This window comes from Arachis hypogaea, chromosome 12 (genome assembly GCF_003086295.3).
Source record: "Arachis hypogaea cultivar Tifrunner chromosome 12, arahy.Tifrunner.gnm2.J5K5, whole genome shotgun sequence".
In the NCBI taxonomy this organism is placed as follows: domain Eukaryota; kingdom Viridiplantae; phylum Streptophyta; class Magnoliopsida; order Fabales; family Fabaceae; genus Arachis; species Arachis hypogaea.
The window spans coordinates 116938982-116959638 of NC_092047.1; the positions used below are offsets into that span (position 1 = coordinate 116938982).

General features: G+C 32.0%; 3 protein-coding genes across 4 annotated transcripts; 2 read left to right on the forward strand and 1 right to left on the reverse strand.

The window, feature by feature from the left end:
- Nucleotides 1-3793: 3793 nt before the first annotated feature.
- Nucleotides 3794-7889, reverse strand: LOC112728629 (vesicle-associated protein 4-2). The gene is made up of 7 exons (XM_025778850.3): nt 7239-7889; nt 5969-6039; nt 5604-5685; nt 5387-5499; nt 4810-4887; nt 4481-4600; nt 3794-4385 (listed from the first exon to the last, which is right to left on the reverse strand). Exons 1-7 carry the CDS (start codon nt 7525-7527, stop codon nt 4323-4325), a joined length of 816 nt encoding a protein of 271 aa, XP_025634635.1. The 5' UTR covers nt 7528-7889; the 3' UTR covers nt 3794-4322.
- Nucleotides 7890-13308: 5419 nt separating this feature from the next.
- LOC112730684 (protein MAIN-LIKE 1-like) lies at nt 13309-14895 on the forward strand. The gene is made up of 4 exons (XM_025780748.1): nt 13309-13411; nt 13497-14238; nt 14329-14416; nt 14524-14895. Exons 1-4 carry the CDS (start codon nt 13309-13311, stop codon nt 14893-14895), a joined length of 1305 nt encoding a protein of 434 aa, XP_025636533.1.
- A 2520-nt stretch (nt 14896-17415) lies between these two features.
- LOC112728631 (transcription factor MYB102) lies at nt 17416-19046 on the forward strand. 2 transcript variants are annotated; one of them, XM_025778853.3, is made up of 3 exons: nt 17416-17920; nt 17987-18116; nt 18217-19046. In XM_025778853.3, exons 1-3 carry the CDS (start codon nt 17788-17790, stop codon nt 18899-18901), a joined length of 948 nt encoding a protein of 315 aa, XP_025634638.1. In that variant the 5' UTR covers nt 17416-17787; the 3' UTR covers nt 18902-19046. The 2 variants fall into 2 exon arrangements, with proteins under 2 accessions (XP_025634638.1, XP_072066339.1); XM_072210238.1 differs by having other exon boundaries at nt 17418-18116.
- Nucleotides 19047-20657: the final 1611 nt, after the last annotated feature.

The window sequence follows — 20657 nt, forward strand, 5'->3', positions numbered from 1 at the left end:
CTGTTTAAGGCTTTCCAAAACCTCAAGAATGTTTGATGAAGTGAAAGTATCTTTCATGAGGAGGACCTTCAATTGAATCACCATGGCAACTGAATCTGTGTGGATACTTCTGAGAGTGACAGGTTAAGAAACTCCAAGTTGATCACATCATGACATCCTCAACCAAACAACAAAGCTTCAATTTTTCAATAATAGAATGGCCTTCCTCACGCATATCATATATGCTCTTCTTACTACTCCTCCTCCCAAGACATCTTCAACTTTGATCTCGTAGTCTTCTGGATACACGGCGCAATACAGGAAGCAGTTCTTGTGTCGTAGCTAAACTTGAGAACACCGAACACATTCTTCTCCAAATCGGAAACTCATGTTTGGCTTGCCTCCAAGATGAAATACTCCTGACTCCAGACATGGCACTCCCCACTGTGACAACACTCTTTGCCTGCCTTGGAATCTCCACATTGCTCTTTAATGTCCCTTCACCTACTTTCTTGCAGAACAAGGCAAATGCCTCCTCTTCACTTTGAACTTCTTATCTGCTTGCATCTTATCACACACATCCTCTTCCCTTGTCGTAAACACTACTTTTGATCTACACCCGGCCTTCTTCGGATTCGGTACTCCAACTTCCCCCATAGATCATCCAACATCAACACAAACCTCCTCTCCTCTGCCTTAGGACTTGGTAGATCTTCCCCACCTTCTCATGCTCCCCTAACCTGTTTCGAATGTCATTCATCACTTTGGCATTATCACAATCCTTAGTACAAAAGTTGTTGTAACACTTTGATCTAAAACCTTTAATGGAATTCTGAACCTAAAATAATTATTGGGCTAGCAACTAATAATTTGATAGATGAGATTATGAAAAGTATATAGAGTTAACTTAGGTAGCGTTTGTTTTGAGGTATTGAGACAAAGACTGAGAGACTGTGACTCAGTATCGTGTTTGTTGGTTCAGAAACTGGTACTAAAATTTCTGTCTCTGTCTCCAAAATTTCAGTATTTCAGTACCTCCAAAAAGTAAGGACACAGGGGACTAAAATTTTTAGAGATGAAGACTGAAACTTTAATAATATTTTATACCTAAAATACTCTCATTTCAATTTATTATTTCCAATTTTACCCTTTGTGCAAATTAAATTAGAGTTTTATTCTTGTTTCAATTCCTGTCTCCCATTTTGCACCAAACAGAATACTGAGATTTATTTCAATCTCTGTTTCTTAGTCTCTGTCTCTCAGTCTCAGTCTTTCCGTCTCTGTCTCTCCACCAAACGCTACCTTATTGTTGGATATTGTGGTGTTTGATTACATGTGCCACAAATGTAGTTGTTTCTTTTTTTTTTTTATATGCTTTCATCTGATACTTTTTATATTTAACATAGTTCCATCCTAATTTGTCATCAATTTCGTTTATAGTTACTAAAATTGTGAAGATTTTTTTCGATTCCAATATTCAATTTATGTTATCATTAGGTATATGGTATTTGAGTAAGTATGAATGTATGATGCATGTTGTGATTTTTTTTTGTCATATCTGATCATCAGATTCTCATTGTAGTTCGAAAATAAAATTTTTTGTACTAAATTTAATGTTATGTGAAGGAATAGTGATAAGAGACTTATATATAGTTTAAATGGTATGAAATTTAAATACTTATAACATAAAATTATTATGATTAATAATATTATTATGACATTTGTAATATAGATGTTTATTACCTTTAGTGAGTTGTTTATAAAAATTAATAAATTAATTGTTTGAGTTATAAATTTATTGTATTGTTTATAACGGTAAGATATAATAAATATAGGAATATGAATTCAATGTATTTGGAGGTTACAAATTTATTGGATTCTATTTTTTAGTTTTTTATTTGTATCTAATATGAAAATGTATGTCTAATATCATATTTTTTGGTTTCGTTTTGATACTCTTTTAATAAATTTGTTTTTTTTTTTAGTTTTCAAATATTCTTTTCAAAATTTATATTGGTAAAATAAAATAGAATTTGTTTTTAATAATAAGTAAAAACTACAATAGTAGTTCTTTGTACCTAGTGTTACTTCTAAAAATTAAAATGATTATTTTTTTTAACCAAAGATATAGAGACTCGAACTCGCGACCAATATGGGAGACTATGCCATTTGAGGTATAACTCATTGACAAAAATTAAAATGATTATAATAAACATAATTATAATAATAAAATATAATTTTTTTTTTAACTTTTAATTTATAAATTAATTGTTGCGGTTATAAATTTATTGTATTGTTTATAACGGTAAGATATAATAAATATAGGAATATGAATTCAATGTATTTGGATGTTACAAAGTTATTGGATTCTATCTTTTAGTTTTTTATTTGTATATTTTATTTTTTTGCTGATTTGGAAATAATAGTTGATTTGGCAAGAATTGAGTGGTTGATTCTAAAGTTGTGCCAAGTAAGCAATATTGCTGACATGACATTAGTAGGAGAAAAGAAATGTCTCAAAAGTAATGTGGTGCATGCTTATGTATCTACTTTTATATATTAAGAATAGATAGATTACTAACATCTATCTTATGTTTTGTACTCTATTAATGGTATGGCATATATTCTCAAAGGTAATAGCATACAATTTCATTTGCTAGTAAAATTTTCTCTTCTAGTATTGAAAGCATTGACTTCATGTAAGTGTATGAATAAGTGAAAAATTTGTCATCAGTTAGTAAAGATACCTGTTGGAGATTCCGAACTTGTTGGAGCCAACCATTGACTTCATGTCTTCTGCGCCTCTCTCCGTGGATCTCATCGTTCTCAATTCTTATCACCACATTTCTACAAATGTTTTCAAGATGTTCCATCTTTTCTTTAATTTGGTTAGGTTCTCCTCTTGCTTCACAATGTAATCAGCGTGCACTTTGATGCAACTGTACAAACGGTTACCAGCATCCCACAATATTCCCACAGCCTGTTCCATTCTTAATTTATTTGATTATCTACTTCTAAATCAAGCTTACTTGGTCCATTATCTTCTTCATCTTTTCATGAAAATACAAACACATAGAAACAGAAATAAGCTAAACATTAGAGCCTTTTATATGGTTATCCTAAAATTAAACAAGAGGAAGAATAATTTCATTTGTACGCATGATGAAGATTATTTAACATAGGTGTAACATGTAAATGATATTATAATCTGAAAAGATATTGTGTGATCAGTTTGTCTCATTCATTAAGCTGACATATATATTTTTTGGATTAGATAGGGTTTGATAATTTGAGGTTATATCACACCCTTGGCAATAACATTTGTTGACTTATACCGGACAAGAATAATTATAAATAATACATTTATATGTAGTAGTGCTTTGATTACCTTCTATTGAACTGGGCAGCCCGGCACTTAAATTTATGTATAGCTTGTATTTTATTGCCTACAACGCTATTTATAGGATTAGCGTGGAGATTCTTATCGTACGTGTTTATGGAAGAATATTGTCCAAGCATTCTTTAATTTGCATTTGTCGTTTTCTTCTATTAGAGGTTTAGTATTTGTGCTATTGCCCGGCACTTCATTTATAGTTCACTTAGTTAAATAGTCAAAATTACAATTGATGCCCTGATAAAAAATAAAAATCAAAACAAATTACAATTGAACAAGGAAGTAATTGCATCAACGATGTATATCTCTCGGACTCTGAATACAAAGGTAAGCCCATCAAATGATCAAATCTAAAATCTGTCCTAAAGCATCGTAAACCATTATATTTGACTATAAAATCAAAGCATAACAGACACAAGGTTTTAGAGTTCAAGAACTTAACACAATGACATCTAGTTTCTTAAGAAGATGAATCACTTTTCAGAGAAAGAACCCCACCAGCAAAGTCATCGAGTGTGTGTATATACATAGACAAACTTGATTCTAGTTTTTGAATTCCAAATTTTATGGGAATATCAAACTTACAAACATCTCTTCACTAAATGATTCTTTCCCACTACGAGAATTTGAGCCATCATGGCAGTAGAGGAATTGAATTTATATCATGGCAACAATCCGTTATGCAAAGTTGCAAACTGGAAAAACTATTTCACATCAACCCATCAAAAACAGAAGACCTATTACAAAATGACATTTATCTACATACAGGATAATCGCCCACCCAAGCACAGTTTTCTCCAAAGTACACTTGCCATTCACCTGATATATTTTTCTTACCAAAAAATATAAACTAAAAAAAGACAACGCTGAGATTTTATAATTTGGTTCTCTGAAGACTTAACCACAACGTACTTTCCTATTCAATCATTGTATTTCCAGACCAACACCACTATACAGAGTCTACTACCACGTCGCCCTGCTGCTTTGCAAGGTATCTTTCCCTCCTTTCTTTCTGAAAAGAAAATAGATCGTATAGATGGAGCATTTCTAAAATGTAACATATTGCAAAAAAGACTTCCCATCAAAAGTCTAAGAGAAAATACTCACCCATTCATCTATGACTAGCCCTTCTCCAATGATCTTAGGACCTGCATCTTCTGCAGGTTTCTTGCGTGCCTCAAGTGCAGCATCAGCCTCAGACAGCTGACGGTTCAGTTTTTCCAAAGCCTAAATCAGAGAAACTTACAATCTCATAAGTACATTACTTGGAAGACAACCACCATAAACATGAGGTGAAAAAGGGAACAGCAGAAACCAAAAGTCTTTAAACACATTTAAAGCAACAGATACTTAAATGAATAGGTGCAAAAAGTGAGATTATAAAGGAAAGGTAACAAGCACCAAGACACATGAACATGCAAAATTTCAATACTCACCGAGGTGGGACGCTCTGGATCTAGAAAAACAACCCGCAAAATCTGCTCCACTGCTACTTGTTCTTTCTGCTCATCAAACTGTACCCAGAAAAAAAGAAGGGAAAGAGAAGAAAAGGGAGGGGAGGGGGGGGGGGGGGGGATTTACTTGCAGTTAGAAACAAATTTAAATGCAATACCATGAAGTGGACAACCATCAAAACAAAATTCCACAAGTTCTCCTATGGTGCCCATTAATAAACTAAAAAACAGTAAAGATTTGCAGGATTATTAATAACACAAAAATTATATTGATAAGTATAGAAAAAATCAGACAAAAAAATAAGGATGTGCTATTCAAATGAATCTTTCACTGCATCCTTTCGGATAAAAGTATGACGAAACTCAAGTAACAAATTCTTTTATTATAGTATGAAATATACGATAGGTGATCCAACAAGATATGTTATTGTTAGATGTTCATGCTGTGGTCAGAGTAGATGGGGATTTGGAACAGGAAGGAAGGTAAGACAACTGCAGTATCCACTCATAAAATCATCAGCATCATATTTTATAACTAAACAAAATGAAGTTAACTAACCAGCTCGGGGACGTAATCAATTGATCCTTTGACCTTCAAGCTCATGATTTTAAATTTGAGTCCAGTTTTTTCTGGCTTTTCATTGTTTTCTGGTTGCTCTACAAACTTGAACACTATCAAGCAAAACAAATGGTAAGGTAACTTGGCCTTGTATTTCCAAAAATCTTCTGTTACACATAAAAAGGAACATACAGAGAAATAATATATTGATCATTACCAGTTGCTATGATACTCTCACCCGGTGCGAGGATAGCCCCAGGTGGACGCATGAAACAGCTTTTAGGTGCAGTCGTTTGAAACTGCATATACATATGAAATAATAATAAAAAAAGGAATCTTGTCAACATGTATAGCTAAGTTGTCCTACTGATTTAAAATCATAACATATATCATTAATTAATTAATACAGTGGTATCGAATTGTTCTCCTGCAAACTATTACAAAGTAAGTAAGTAACAAAAAGAATACGCAATTGAGTTCAAGATTCAGCCAAAGTAACTCAATAGTAACAAATATTAGAATTGGGGAAAAGGAAATGCTAAAAGGGGGGAATAAATCAGCAGTTTTAGATATTCACTCTACCTTGAAAGCTACATAGGATTTACTGGTGTTTTTAATCCTGATAGCACTCCTAACCTGTTTGCCTGGCTCATCTACAGAAGATAGCAAGGAACGATCAGACATCCACATAACACAAGGATTAGATTGAGCAATCATCCACAGCATCAGCATAAAGAATCTTATCTATTGGATAAAGATCAAAATCACGCATTGAGCAAAAAAATATGAAAACGAGCCGTGTGTGACGTCAACACATGCTGAATTGCTGAGACAGGAAGACGCAAGAGAAGCACAAAGAACTTGCTATCTTTTTGCTAACTATCTCATTTATTAAACCTATTGCCTTCAGACTTTATAGTTGGGACTTGTCGATCAGAAACATCCATAGGATTTACCTTATGATAAGTAGGCTAAACTGTACAAAGTATTTAGTCTTCCTTAGCATGTACATTAGGGTGTCACATTGTTAACATGAAAATTTAATGTCCTAAAAGAAAACATGAATACAGAAAAGCATTCAAGGCACACAAAATACATGGACCTGTTTTGTTATAATTTATAAAGGCAAATGTACTTTAGCAGGAATTCATGTTGAACGCTTATCTGCCAACTTTTCATCTAAATCAGCTTCTCAAGTTCCAACCTCCATATCTATCGAGACCAGAAGTGATTTAATGACAATCATAAGCAAAACTTTTTTTTTTTTTTGAAAACAAAAAAAGTTTCCTTTCTTTGTTAACATAAAATGTTTGCTGCCATCATTTAATTTCCATTATCATATGGACATGCGCGACTACATCAATAACAAATGCATGAATTAACAGTTTTAACCTTTAGAATACCGCAATCCACTCCAGCTGAAAGTGTAACAACCGTGATTGGAAATACATCAACAGCAGATAATGTCATCGAATTGTAACGATATAGTATCTTAATTCTAGAAAAGTAAAAACACACCCAGCGCCAGCTCGCTTTAAATTTAACATTTATGGAAAGTTTGAAACACTTCAGCTGTGATTAAACATTTTCACAAGCCGTTATATTTTTCCCTTCTTGTTGATTTATTGAAAGGAAGCGAAAAAGCACGCAATGATCTAAAAGTTTCTATTTTTAGGATAGTCTAATTAAAGCCCCTAGGCCTGGTGAGGTTTAATTTGAATTAACATCAGCAAAACAGAAACTACAGTTGAAGCCCTAAACCCCAAAATTAAGATCAGAAGCAGAGCAATTAAGCATGTATCAACAATAAGTGAAACAAATGAAAAAGGAAAAACGAAAGAAGAAGACATACAAGGGAAAAAGAGCTTGTTGGAAGGGTCAAGCTTGAGACGACGTCGTGTTGGGAGGAACGACCTTGCTACAGAAGAGACGGAACTAGAGGCGTGGTTGGAGGAGGAGCCATCGAGCGGAGGATTGTGTGAGGTAGGGTTGGTGTGGTGGTGGTAGCCGTGATGAGACGACGTCGTGGTGGAGGTATTGGGAGGCATGGCGCCGGAGGTAGCTGAGGAATGGCGAAACGGACGCTTGAAGAAGTTCCAGACCTTAGGTTCCGAGTGAGGCTTGGGTTCAGCTACGGCCATGCGTTCTTCTTCTTTTCTGATCAGGAACGAGAAATGGTGAGAGACAGTGAGAGAGTCTCTGACGAGAAAGGGAGCAAAACGACTTAACGACGACTCGAGCGAGTGGAAAGCGAGCCTTGACTTTTTCGTTAAAGGTATAAACGGCGTCGTTTATGCGGTTCCAGCATTTGACGCGCGGATGTGAGAGAGGCTCTGAACTGCTATGTAGAAGAAAGTTTCAAGTCCACGCGTTTGGCCTTTTCTTCTCTTCTTCTTTAGTTAAGTGCTGTACTGCTGTTGGATTATGCAGGGTGATTGGTATGCGCCGAAAACGTGTTTTCCTCTTATTGGTAGGGTCCTCTCTTAACAATTTAACATAACTTGTTCACCTTCTAATGCCGTAGTTAGTATATACCGGGGTTTGACTTTTGCGGCAAATGTCATTTTTCACTTCTTGCGCTTGCTTCTTTTGGGGGAAATTCATCATATCATCTCAACAAAATAAATTAATACTAACCTTAAGTCGCTCGAATCATCATGTCATTTGGGGAGTGGATCTTCTCCAATAGAAAAAAAAATTGGATGGTGTGCAGTATTTAATCTAATTATTTATTATTATTTTTTTTTATTTATTTCTGATTCCACTTATAGAATTAAAAGTGAGAAATCACACTAAATTCTGTCTAAGTGTTAAAAAAATTAGAAAAGATCTATTTCCAACTCATTTGTGTCTATAACCAACGTATAATCTTGCTTAAGGTATAAAAATAATAACGGAAGAGTTTTTTTTTGGGGTGAACTGGAGGAGTCTGAGCCTAAAGATAAGACAAAACTACATCACTTCTAAATCTCTTGGAGTTCTTTTTCATTAACATTAGACATTAACTTTATAATTAATCCACTGCGAGGAAGATCTAGAAACAGAAATCTTGGAGGTTTACTCAAACTGTATGTGGTACTTAATTAACGAAGGAGTATTTTATTGCCACAATGTTATATTTATATATTTTTTTCCCTTCATATACTTTGCCTTTTTTTAGGGTAGTGATAATTGACTAAGGGATAGTAAATAGGTCTAAATTCATCGAGTTGATTCGTGTAATTCATCAAAAAAAGTGGGTTAGATTGAAAAACTAAAACCATCACACATCAAATATCCGTCTAACTCACACTGCTTAAATCATGTGTTTTGGCGGAGCGGGGTGAACTTTCTCGATGGGTTTAGTGTTTTTTTTGTCAAGAGTATTTTTTGTAATTTTTTTGGTCCAAAATCTAATTTTTTTTTAAATTTGATTTATAATTATATTTATTATATATTTATAATTATAAATACTTTAATATTTATAAATTTAAAAAATATAATCTTTTATATTTTTAAAAATTATAATTTTATTAAAATAATAATAAAATTATATATTATTTAATACTTAATAACAAAAAAAAATTTAGCAAGTTTAACCTACTAACCCACTATTAAATAGAATGAGGTAAAATTTTATGATCGTCTCATTTAAAAGGATAGGCAGACTTTTCCACTTACAATCTTCACAAGCCTGCTCCATATAAATATGATTTTTCATACTGTGTAATTTAGAAAGACCCTCTTCGTCCAAAACCGATAAATTTTAAAAAATATCGCTTTTTCTTCTTTTTTTTATTTTTTTTTGGTCATGAGCATACTACTACAATCAAAATTTATTCACTAGATTTTTGTTTCAAAAATCTTAAGCCCAAAGATAACCCAAGACAGGATTCCTTCTCTGTGCGAAAGGTTGAATATTAAGCCCATTATCTTTCAAAAGGTGTCAATGTCATTTTGCTATCATTTTCTTCTTATTTTATTGGCTGGTATAGTATAAAATTAAACTAATCCAAATTAATTATCATCAATATGGGTAATAGTATTCTTAAATTCATAAGAGAAAGTTGCAGAATCTGTGTAACAAACGAGAAGATAACTCGATTAATTTTTTTAAACAATAAAGATCTACAATCAAACAAAATACTTAACCAAATTCGATTAAGTATTCAAATTCTTACGTACACGTTCTTCATCTCTGTTGTTGCTTCTTCTTCTTCACTCTTGTCGCGTATGTTCTTCTCCTTCTCCATCATATTTTTCTTTCGTTATCATCATCGTCATCATCACCTCCTTCTCTTCCTCCTTTTTCATTTGAATTTGTTCTTCTTCTTCCTTTTCCTCCTCTTCCTCCTCCTCCTCATCGTCGTCGTCGTTGTTATCGCGTATTTTGTTTTCATTGTTGTTCTTTTATTGCTATTATTATTACTGTATTTTTTTCTTTTTCTCCTCTTATTTCTAGTGATTTTGCAGCAGAATATATTTTTTCTTTTTCTTTATTTAATTTGTTCTTATTTTTATTCTTATTAAGAGAATAAATATAAAAAGAATCATGAGAAGATAAAACAAGCTAAGAAGAAGATGAACAAAAAAAAAAGAAAAAAATGATAATGATGAAGAAGGAGGAAGAGGAGGAGGATTTTGCTTGTGCGTCGTAATTATTAACTAATTTCAGTGCATTCTGAGTTTAATTTCAGTGCATTTTGGTCTGAACTTGTTTTAAACTAAGTTTGTTTGTGTCATCGTTAAGAATTTTCGGTGCATTCTGAATTTAAATAAGGCACACACAATTTAAAACTCTTCTTCCTCCTCTTTTTCATCTTCTAACTACTTCATCTTCTTTTTCATCTTTTTTTCTTTATCTTCTCTTTTTTATTTCATTTTCTCATAATTATTTTTATTTAAATACTTTTTTAAGAGAAGTAAAATCAAGAAAAATAGAAGAAAAAAATAAAATGCGTGACTGCAATAACATAAAAAAGAGAAAGAGAAGAAGAAACAAAAACAAAATATAACAACTTAACAACACCATTAGAAGAAAGAGAAAAAAACGCATGAAGATAGAAACCGTTTTTCATATTCTTTGAGTACAGCATGCAAAATGTCATATTGTCATTGAAGTGGGCATTTTGATTGCGTTAGGAAAATACTTATGTATACATACTGTGTGCAATAAAAATGATTTTTTTTTGGTTAGATTTGAGCTAATTTAATTAAATTTAATTACCAAAGATACTTAAATATGTATCGGGATTGTTTTTTAAATTAACTAAGCAACTAAGCAAGCACAGCTGACTTATATGTGTTTTATAATACTGATGACTCATGACTTGCATATATGTGGATGACTATGAGCTAGGAAACCTAAAATATGGGGAGAAATAATAATTTGCTCCAGGTTTTGAAGTATATAAACAAAATATAGCTTCTTAGGGACACGATCTAAGTCATCTAACGAACAATCCACGTACATAAGCTATAAAACTAGTTGCATGACATGAAAGTGTCTCAAGGAAATCAAACACAAGGGAAGATTAGCAAGCAAAGCATCATAATTTCTGTTCTTAATATAAAGTAAAATTTGGTTTAATATTAAGCTTACGCAATTAGTTGTTGACTAGCTAGGGCTCCAATTTTCAAAATATGAACACCTTCTGCAATTATTATTGGCCCAAAATTAAATAGTTGAGGCTACGTAAACCTAAGGGAAGAAAATTAGCAAGCTAGCTAGCCAAAAAGAGCTGTTATATATAGAGAAAACTTATTCGAGTGTTATTAACTTATTAAAAAAAGAGTGAACATTTAACTTTATTTCTGACTATTATTTCGAAAGGATTACAAGGTTTTTAATAAAAAAAATATCTAATTAAGTCTTTGAACTTTATTTTTATGGGACTGATTAGCTCTTGTGCAAAAATAAAAAATAAAAAAAACACTGACACAGGAACTAATCAGTCCCATAAAAATAAAGCTCAGGAATCGGGTTGAATTTTTTTTTTTTTTGTTAAGGACCTCGTTGTATTTCGAGGTAATTGTCAGGGCGTTGAGTTTTTCTCTAAAAAGAATTTTTAGTATGTTTAATAAATTTTTAGTAATAAAAGTAAAGATATTAACAAAAAATTTATTTTTTAAAATTATAATTTAACATAATAAATAAATAAAATTCATACGAAATATTTAAATATTAAATTATTTTTATTTTTATTTTTTTAATATTTTCATTTACAAAAAACCTTTAAAAAAATTTAAAAAATTCATTTAAATAAGTTCATAGTAGGTTTAAAGTTCTTAAAATAAGAATATATATTAAAAAACTAACAAAATTTATTATTTATAATAAAAATTTAAACAACAATATTTAAAAAGATAAATAAAAAATATATTTATTAAATTATTAGACTACAAAATTAAATTAATAATTAAAAATATTAATAAAAAATAATAAATTTTATTAATTTTTTATTTTTTTCCTCCTGAAATACATTATGTTATGATCTCACATATATATATATAGAATTGGAAATATCCGTACATGCAAGGTTAATTAAATATTATTGTCTAACTTATGGCTAATTTTTTTAGTTATGGAAGTTTAAAATGTGTTATACTCAATTATAAAAAAAATGATGTATTTTTAATGGAAGTTCAGTTTTGTTTTTGGAAACAAAACTTAAGGTTAGATTTAGGATAATAGAAAAATCTGAACCTTAGATTTGTGTGGACTGAAAATTTTTTTTAAGGAATAAGTAAATTGGTGGGTTAATTTTGTGAAAAAAAAATTATAAACCATAAATCTAAAGTATAAAAAAAAATTTAAAATTCACAAAACTGTGCCACAATTTTATGATCATCTATACAAAAAAAACACACAAATCCTCCACATTATTTAAAAACACCGCCGCAATTTCAATAATAAAAATAAAAAGTGTCCGACTTATACCGTGGAATTGGCATAGTTGAAAGAGACTGCTCTTCTGTTTTTTCCACTTAATCTAAGGAATTGCATAAGTACTTGTACTAGAATTAGAATAAAATAAATTCATAAGATGATGATGAAATTTACATTGATAAACTTTTACTTTATGATAAAGAAATATTAAATTACCATCGTTTCAACTTTAAATGAATAGAATAGTAAGATAAAAACAAAAGATTTTTTTCTTAAATAAAATAAAACATTAATTAATTCCCCCAAATAAGATTTTTGAGTTTTATTTTTTAGAATATGATTTTTTTTGGTAATTTTGACAAGTTTGTCGTACCTCCGGCGAATTCTATATAAACTTTTCGTGGGGCCATTTTTATTTGTCTCTTTCTTTCTCAATTTCTACTCTAAATTTATTTTGTTCCTCTTTTCTATCTTTTAACGTCCGTAAACTTCATTATCCACGACATTCTCAGTTTTAGGTCAGTAAATAATATGTTAGTTAGAGTTATTTTTTTCAAGTTAGTTAGAGTTACTATTTACATATTAGTTAAAGTTACTAATTAGAGGTTGCATGTTAGTTAGAGTTACTATTTATTGTTAACTGTTTACATGTTAGTTAGATTTTTTATGTTATTATTTTCAAATATAGTTTGTTTATTGTTTATAACATGTTAATTAGTATAAGTTATTAGTCAATTCTTAGTTAGTTTATTCAGAATAATTAGTTTAAGTTGTGAATTATAAGATAATTAGTAGAATAATTAATTAGGTTAAGTTAGATTAGAAAGAAACATGATTAGTAAAATTTAGGGTTTAGTTAGTTATTGATTAGGGTTGTTTAGGGTGTTAGTTGACGGCCGCATGTAGTTGGGTTAAATTTAAATTAGTAAGTTTATAAACTGATTAAGAACTAAAGTAAATAATTATAGATTTAAATATGTTTTTTAAGAATTTAGTTAATGTAAAAGGAACTGAGTTCAGTATATGTAATTTAGTTTTACTAGAGTGTGGTTAGATGGAGCAGCAGTTATTGGGCTACGAGGATACGCTGTACATATTGGATCGGACTGAGCACATTGCTGGCAGATTTGATCGAGTGGTACAATTTGTTCATTATTGTTTATTTTATTGTAATTAATAAACAGTGAACTTGTTATTTTATGTGTTCACCGTCTTTTTTTTATCTTTTTTTTCGTTTGGTAGGCACCTCGGATCTTGCGCACCAGGCGGAATTTGTGACACAGCCGCTGGAGCAGATTAGGCCATATCTCAGACGAGGTGGGTTTGAGTATATGGCCTGTATAGTTGAGTTCGAGCACGACTTGCCACTTGCCTCGACGTTGATAGAGAGGTGGAGGCCTGAGCCCCACACATTTCAATTATCATGCAGGAAGATGACAATCACCCTGCAGGACGTGGCCTATCAGCTGGAACTCAAGATCGACAGTGATCCTGTGAGTGGATGCATATGTGGTTGGGAGCAGCAACATCAGGGACGGACCATTGAGGAGTTACATCAGCAGCTTCTGGGTGCTATTTCCGGCCCAGATGACAGACAGTCACAGATCAGGTGGACTGTGAAGCTCACTTGGTTCCACAACACAGTATGCGGAGAGCTGGAGCAGGACGCCACAGTGGAGCGCCTGTTGAGGTATACGAGACGGTACATCATGAAGTTGATAGGGGGTATCCTATTCCCAGATGCATCTGACTCTCGGGTGCACATCAGGTGGCTCCCCCTATTAGAGGACCTTGAGATGTGTGGCGGGTTATCGTGGGGCTTGACTGTGCTGGCATGGCTGTACTGCCAGATGTGCTGTGCCACGGAGCATCGTCAGTGCAATTTGGGTGGGTGCATCAACTTGCTGCTGTCTTGGGCCTATCATCATATTCCGCTGCTACGGCCCGATGGCTTTGATACTTGTCGGTTTTTGCTAGTCGAGAGGTATTATTTGTTTTTGTAAAAACCCTTCGTTAAATTATTAATTAGTTAATGAAATTGAGCGATAATGTGGAATTGTGGTTGGCATTGTAGGTGGGTTCATTACCTCCCGGACAATGCCAAAGGCGAAGGCAGGCTTAGGAATTATATAAGTACCCTGAACGGGATTGGGATGCTGAATGTAAGTGATAAATATTTAAGTATTACAAATTTATTTTAATTAAATACCTATTGCATTTGAAATTTGAATTCCATCATTAATTTGCGTTTTGTGAACAGGTTGAGTAGACACCGTATGCTGATCTACAGCTGATTGGCCTAGTTCCACTGATGATAGCTGAGGCTGAAGCCTCGGCGGCGGTTGTCTGCCCGCTGCTTTGCTTTGCTATTGTAGAGTGGCATCAAGTGGATAGGGTGGTACATCAGTTCGGTAGCCTACAGCACATTCTAACCAAACCATTGAACATTGACAAGATGCACAAGTTGAATGGTTGGTTCGGGCGAGACGAGTGGTTCCTGCAGCTGCTTGGTGGCTGGCATGAGTTGTGGAATGCTCGGGCTGACCATCGTCTACATATACACCATCATATAGACCTGCGTCCTTCCCTTCCATATATGGTATCTGCAGTAGGCGCACACGGAGTTGTTCGGTCAGGATGACCAGCACCTAGTGGCAGCTGGGGTTGTGCCATAGGACCTGCCCATTCACTATCCAGTTGCTCCAGATCTACATTAGTCGGATGATGGTCATCTTTCAGAGCTACGACCAGTCGTTGTAGGAGGGAGAGGTAGGGGGCGGGGGAGAGCTAGAGGGAGAGGTAGACGCGGTGCAGGCCGAGGGAGGCAGGACGGTGACGAACTTCAATATTAGACCCCTCTTGACTATCTTTAGGTGGCATATTTAGATCTACTATCGTCCTTCTGATAGTTCGTCTAACAGTTCCACTCAACGGACTATCATCGACAGTTTCTGCAGATGATCCTCGGCCACCCAATTGAACGAGGAACACGAATAATTCCAACAAATGAACATTTGTCCATCGATTGTATCACGATCTTATAAGCTGTACGTACTTGTTGTCACGTAAACGATACCTAATTCAAACAACAGAAATATTTCTCATAATCATGGTCTAATAAATATACTAGCAAGATACAAGACAACTGTAATGTACCTTTTATAAAACAAACTGCCATCTACTTCGGTCGAATATCTGTAGTAAGTTTTATTCACCATTTTTGCCTCTTGCTGTCCAACGGAATGCAATATCAGATTCTTCAACGCTGTTAGACTGTTGACTTCAGATGTCATATAGGTAATTATCGGTTGTCCCGATCTAAAAATGATAGAACCTTTTTCATCATACACTATTTCACTATCGTAATGAATAGATAACAATGGATTTCTTGACATTGTATAAAAAAAATGTTAACAATGAGAACGAAAGTGGACAATGACATTGTGGTTCTCTGCTCCGCTCTCCAAAAAACATGCTTTTATTTTGGAAACTCAACATAGAGTTTGCTGGGAGTACGACGAACTCTATATAAATTATAGAATTCGCCAAGAATATAGTGAACTTCATAAATTATATAAAATTTGTCGGTGGTACGACGAATTTGCCTTTAATACAAAAAAAAAAAATCATATTTTAAAAAATAAAGTTAAAATATATTGTTTTGGAAATTAATTATTTTTTTATTTTATATTAAAAAATTCAAAAAACAAAAGTATATCATTATCTTAATAGAGAGAACTTGACCTTTTACTATATTTATTCAACCATTTAACAAACACTATAAAGTAAGTGATTTTTCAAAGTAAATTCGGGTCATACATACGCACGCAAGCTTTACCGCAGCAGAAATAATAACATTATCCAACCTCGCGAGTATTCATTCTGTCGTCCTTATTCAATTAAAGTCAGTAATTTCTGTAATTTCTGTTCTTACCCGCTCTAATATATATATATATTATTCTTAAATTTTAATTATTAAATTTTAATAATTATAGGAATGAATAAAAATAGGACGAATACCTACAAAAATGAATTTAGGAGTTCAATTTTTTAATTTTTGCGAAAAAAACGAAGGGAACTCTAGGTGGATTATTATAATTCTACTTAACAGTATTTTATTTTATTTTTGTAATACTAAAATAAAAAGCATTTTAGTATACTTAAATTTGTCTACTTCTTTTATTTTTATGTACTATAGTATTGACCGTTGGTATCGGAGATGCATATATATATATATAAAATGCTGTAAAACCCACATGCATGATTGATGAACATATATGCTTCAAAAAGGGGACGCTTGTTATTTTTCTTTTTTGACTATGTCGCTATTTCGGCTGTTAGATTTGATAGTGGCTTAAAAATGTGTTACAATTTAAGTATTCAGGTAGTCAAAGATGATAAAAACTCTTTTAGGAAAAGTAGGTATTCGAGGGACTACAGCTAAAATAAAATTAATAAATATGCATGTGTATGGTTCAGAACGGCATCTCTTGTATGTGGTTCTATATTCTAAAAAGGATTATATATAATAAACATGGTAAAATTAAAGGGCGGTGATTGATTGACAATTGCACTTATAACTGAGATTCGCTTCAAGAATTTTATGTAACCATGTTTAGTCTCAACTATTCTTAGTCTCCTAAGAAATTGAAAAGAAAAATACTAGTTTGAAGTATTACGCACATTATTGTATATATAGGTAAAATAGTAAATAATCAAGGTGAGTTCATCATGTCGTGAGTTACTTGAACCCTTCTTATTATATGGTAAAAGAAATAATCATCAAGTTAATAAATATACATCACATGCATGCATGTTCATAGAAGAAATTAAAAACCTTGTAGTTTGCATATTCATAACCGCAAATTAAAAATACGTGACCATAAATCATACTATGTGTATATATCCCTCTTCCACAAAGAAAAGAAAAGAAAGACACGTGAAATTAATAACGCCGTGGTGTATGTGTAAGTGTAAGATAGAAGAAGAAAGAAGGAAAATTGGGGGAGGGGGTACGTGGCATGGGGATGCTGAACAGCTAATATGAATCCAGATAGAAAGCAGGGTAAGGGTCACACTCACACTCCTTCGGAAAATGATGGCTTGACTCATAATAATATGAAGTATTATATTTAAATGAATGAAAGAAAAATCTCAAATAATGATAGATATGAGTGAACGCAGCACCAAATAAATAAAGTGATTGATGCAAAATTTATTACTGCTATTATTTTTCTTCAGTATTACACAAGAGAGTGAATATATGCTAGTCACGTATATACACGTATACTGTATTCATACGTACCTAATAAATAATGATGAGAAAAGAGGGGACACGTATGGAAATTGGTAACAGAGGACGGTACCAAATCCGTTTGACTTTGCCTTTTGTTCCTCTCCTATTTATACACCAAGCAACTACGTTCCATTTCGATCGATCGGGATCTCATCTTCCTCACGTCTCCAAACATTATATTAACTTATGCTCCTTCTTTATTTAATTTTTTCATCCAACAACATAACTAATTAAGCCATGGGAAGAACACCTTGCTGTGAGAAGAATGGGCTGAAGAAGGGGCCATGGACGCCAGAGGAGGATCAGAAGCTCGTTGATTACATTCACAAACATGGCTACGGCAATTGGAGAACGCTCCCTAAGAATGCCGGTATGTATATATACTTGCACACTTTGTTAAATCTGTTTTTTAATTTGTTGACTTATACATATATAGGGTTGCAAAGATGCGGAAAGAGTTGCCGTCTGCGGTGGACAAACTATCTCCGGCCAGATATAAAGCGCGGTCGATTCTCCTTGGAAGAGGAGGAGACCATAATACACCTTCACAGCATTCTTGGAAACAAGTGAGTAATAACTGGCTAGTAAAAATTGTGCATGAAAATTTAGTCAAATAAATTAAATCACGATTTAAAAATTAGAATTTAAAATTTAGTGGTGATGCAGGTGGTCTGCAATAGCGTCGCGGCTGCCAGGGAGGACAGACAACGAAATAAAGAATTATTGGAATACACACATTAGGAAGAGGCTACTGAGGATGGGAATCGATCCTGTGACACACAGTCCACGCCTAGACCTTCTTGATCTCTCATCTCTCTTTGGTTCATCAATATCACACATCAACAATAACATGCAACACCATCTTAACCCTGAGCTTCTCAAATTGGCCACGTCACTCTTCTCTCATACTAATTCTCTTGACAACAGCCACAACCAAATCATCAGTAGTGATGTTTCCTTGTCTTTCCCTCAAGCAAACTTTCTAGAATCCAATAATAATGTGGACTCAGCATACCCATCAAATCTAATGAATACTAGTGATTATTGGCACGCCGATAATAATAATATTGGAATTGCTTCAACTTCTAGCCCTTGTTATGTGACTGACCAATTACCAACAAGTTATTATTATAACAATAATAGTAACAACTACTACTGTCATCATGCAAGTCTTGTGGACCCACCTATGTCTGAAACGTCAACCTTCCATTCCAATAATAGCAGCAGTAATACTTATGTCAATGGAAACAACAGTAGCACCGAGGATGAGAGAGAAAGCTATGTCAGCACCAATAACAGCGTCTTGAGATTTGAAATCCCAGATATGTTGGATGTCAATGCATTCGTGTAATCAAGTATCCACCAAAAAATATAGCTTGATTGTTATAATTGTTTTTTGCATAACTGTGGATCAACGGTACGGTGTTGATAGCCTGTAAAATATTTTCTTCATGGATATTTAATGCTACTCATCATAGTTTATTTAGTCTTGTAAATTGAGCAAGCTTCCTTGTTTTACTCCAATTATTTACAAGTTCTATTATTGTGATGCACTGTGCATGTCTGTTTCCTTCCTTAGATACGCAAAGTCGCTACACATACATATTCATTGTATTACTTAAACAAATCAATAAACCAAAAACCAGTCAAATCACTAGAGGGGAAGACTTAAAATAAAGTATGAAGAATATGATTGGTGAGTACTTAATACTGGTCAATTTTTAAAAATTATGTATTCAAAATAAGATAATTTGAATAACAAATATAAAACCAAATTTAATAAACATTTTGGAGTTCCGCTATCATTTTCATTTTCTGAAACTTTCTCAAAAAAATAAAAATAAAAATTATGATAACATTTTGAGTGGTAATGTCGTGAGGTGCATGGTGGGGAGTTATAAACAAAACACTCATACTATGCTACAAAGTACAAACATCAAAACTTACCTAAGTACCTATATTAGAATATAAAACATATATTAAAAAAATTTAATTTTAATATATTATTACCATAAAATAATTATATATATATACATATTTAATTTTGTAATATCATATTAATAAAAATATTTTTTTATATTTATTACATAATTAATAATTTAAAAAATAGATATAAATGAATAATTATATAAAATATTTTATGTTATCAGTATATCAAAAAATTATTCAAAATATCTATTGTAGATAATAACTATTTTGATAACTATTTTTTATATACATATAGTTAATTTTTTCAAAAAAAAATAAAAAATAGCATTTTGAATAGAAGTTAACATAAAGATACATGTCAGTAGAATGTTCTTCCTTTTTTTTTATTTATCTTGTTCTTTCACCTATTTTATTTTATTTATATATTATTCTATTTATTTCTACCATTTTTACTCCATATATAATTTATAATTTACAATAATAATTTGACAAACTAAAATGTGTCATTAGATATTTTTTCATTATAATTAAAACAAAATTTTTTCTTTCCAAAATTAATAAATTATTCCCTTTCTCATTTTTCTTATTTATCTTTCTTTCTCTTTTCTTTCGTTCTCTATTTTTCTCTACTTTTTTACTCTAAAAAAAATAAAATTGATAAGATAATATAATTTAAATTAAAAATATTATTATATACATATTTTTTATTTAATTTTAAATGTTTGCTGCTTATCTTTCTAATTTATATTTTTACTTCTCTTTTTTTAAATATTTATTATATATAATTTGGAGAAAATACTGATGTTGTGATTGAACGTTAGAATCAAGATTTAATTGTTTTAAAAAAATTAATTTAGAGTTAATTTTATAACTATCAATATAAATTTTTTTATGCTAATATCTAATTATATTTTTATATACATAGAGAAAAAATATTATTTTTAAATAGCAAACATAAATATTAATTATTTTTATTTGTGCAACAAACTTAACACCTAATCAAATATAGAAGTATGTACATTAAATTCTTTTAAATTTTAGATAATAAATATTAAAATTAATTATTAGTAAAAAAAATTAAACTCTTTCACATAAAAATAATAACTAAAAATATTATTATTTGATTTTTTATCTACAGAGACTCAAGTCTTCTTAACCGATGAGAATTTTATCTCCTA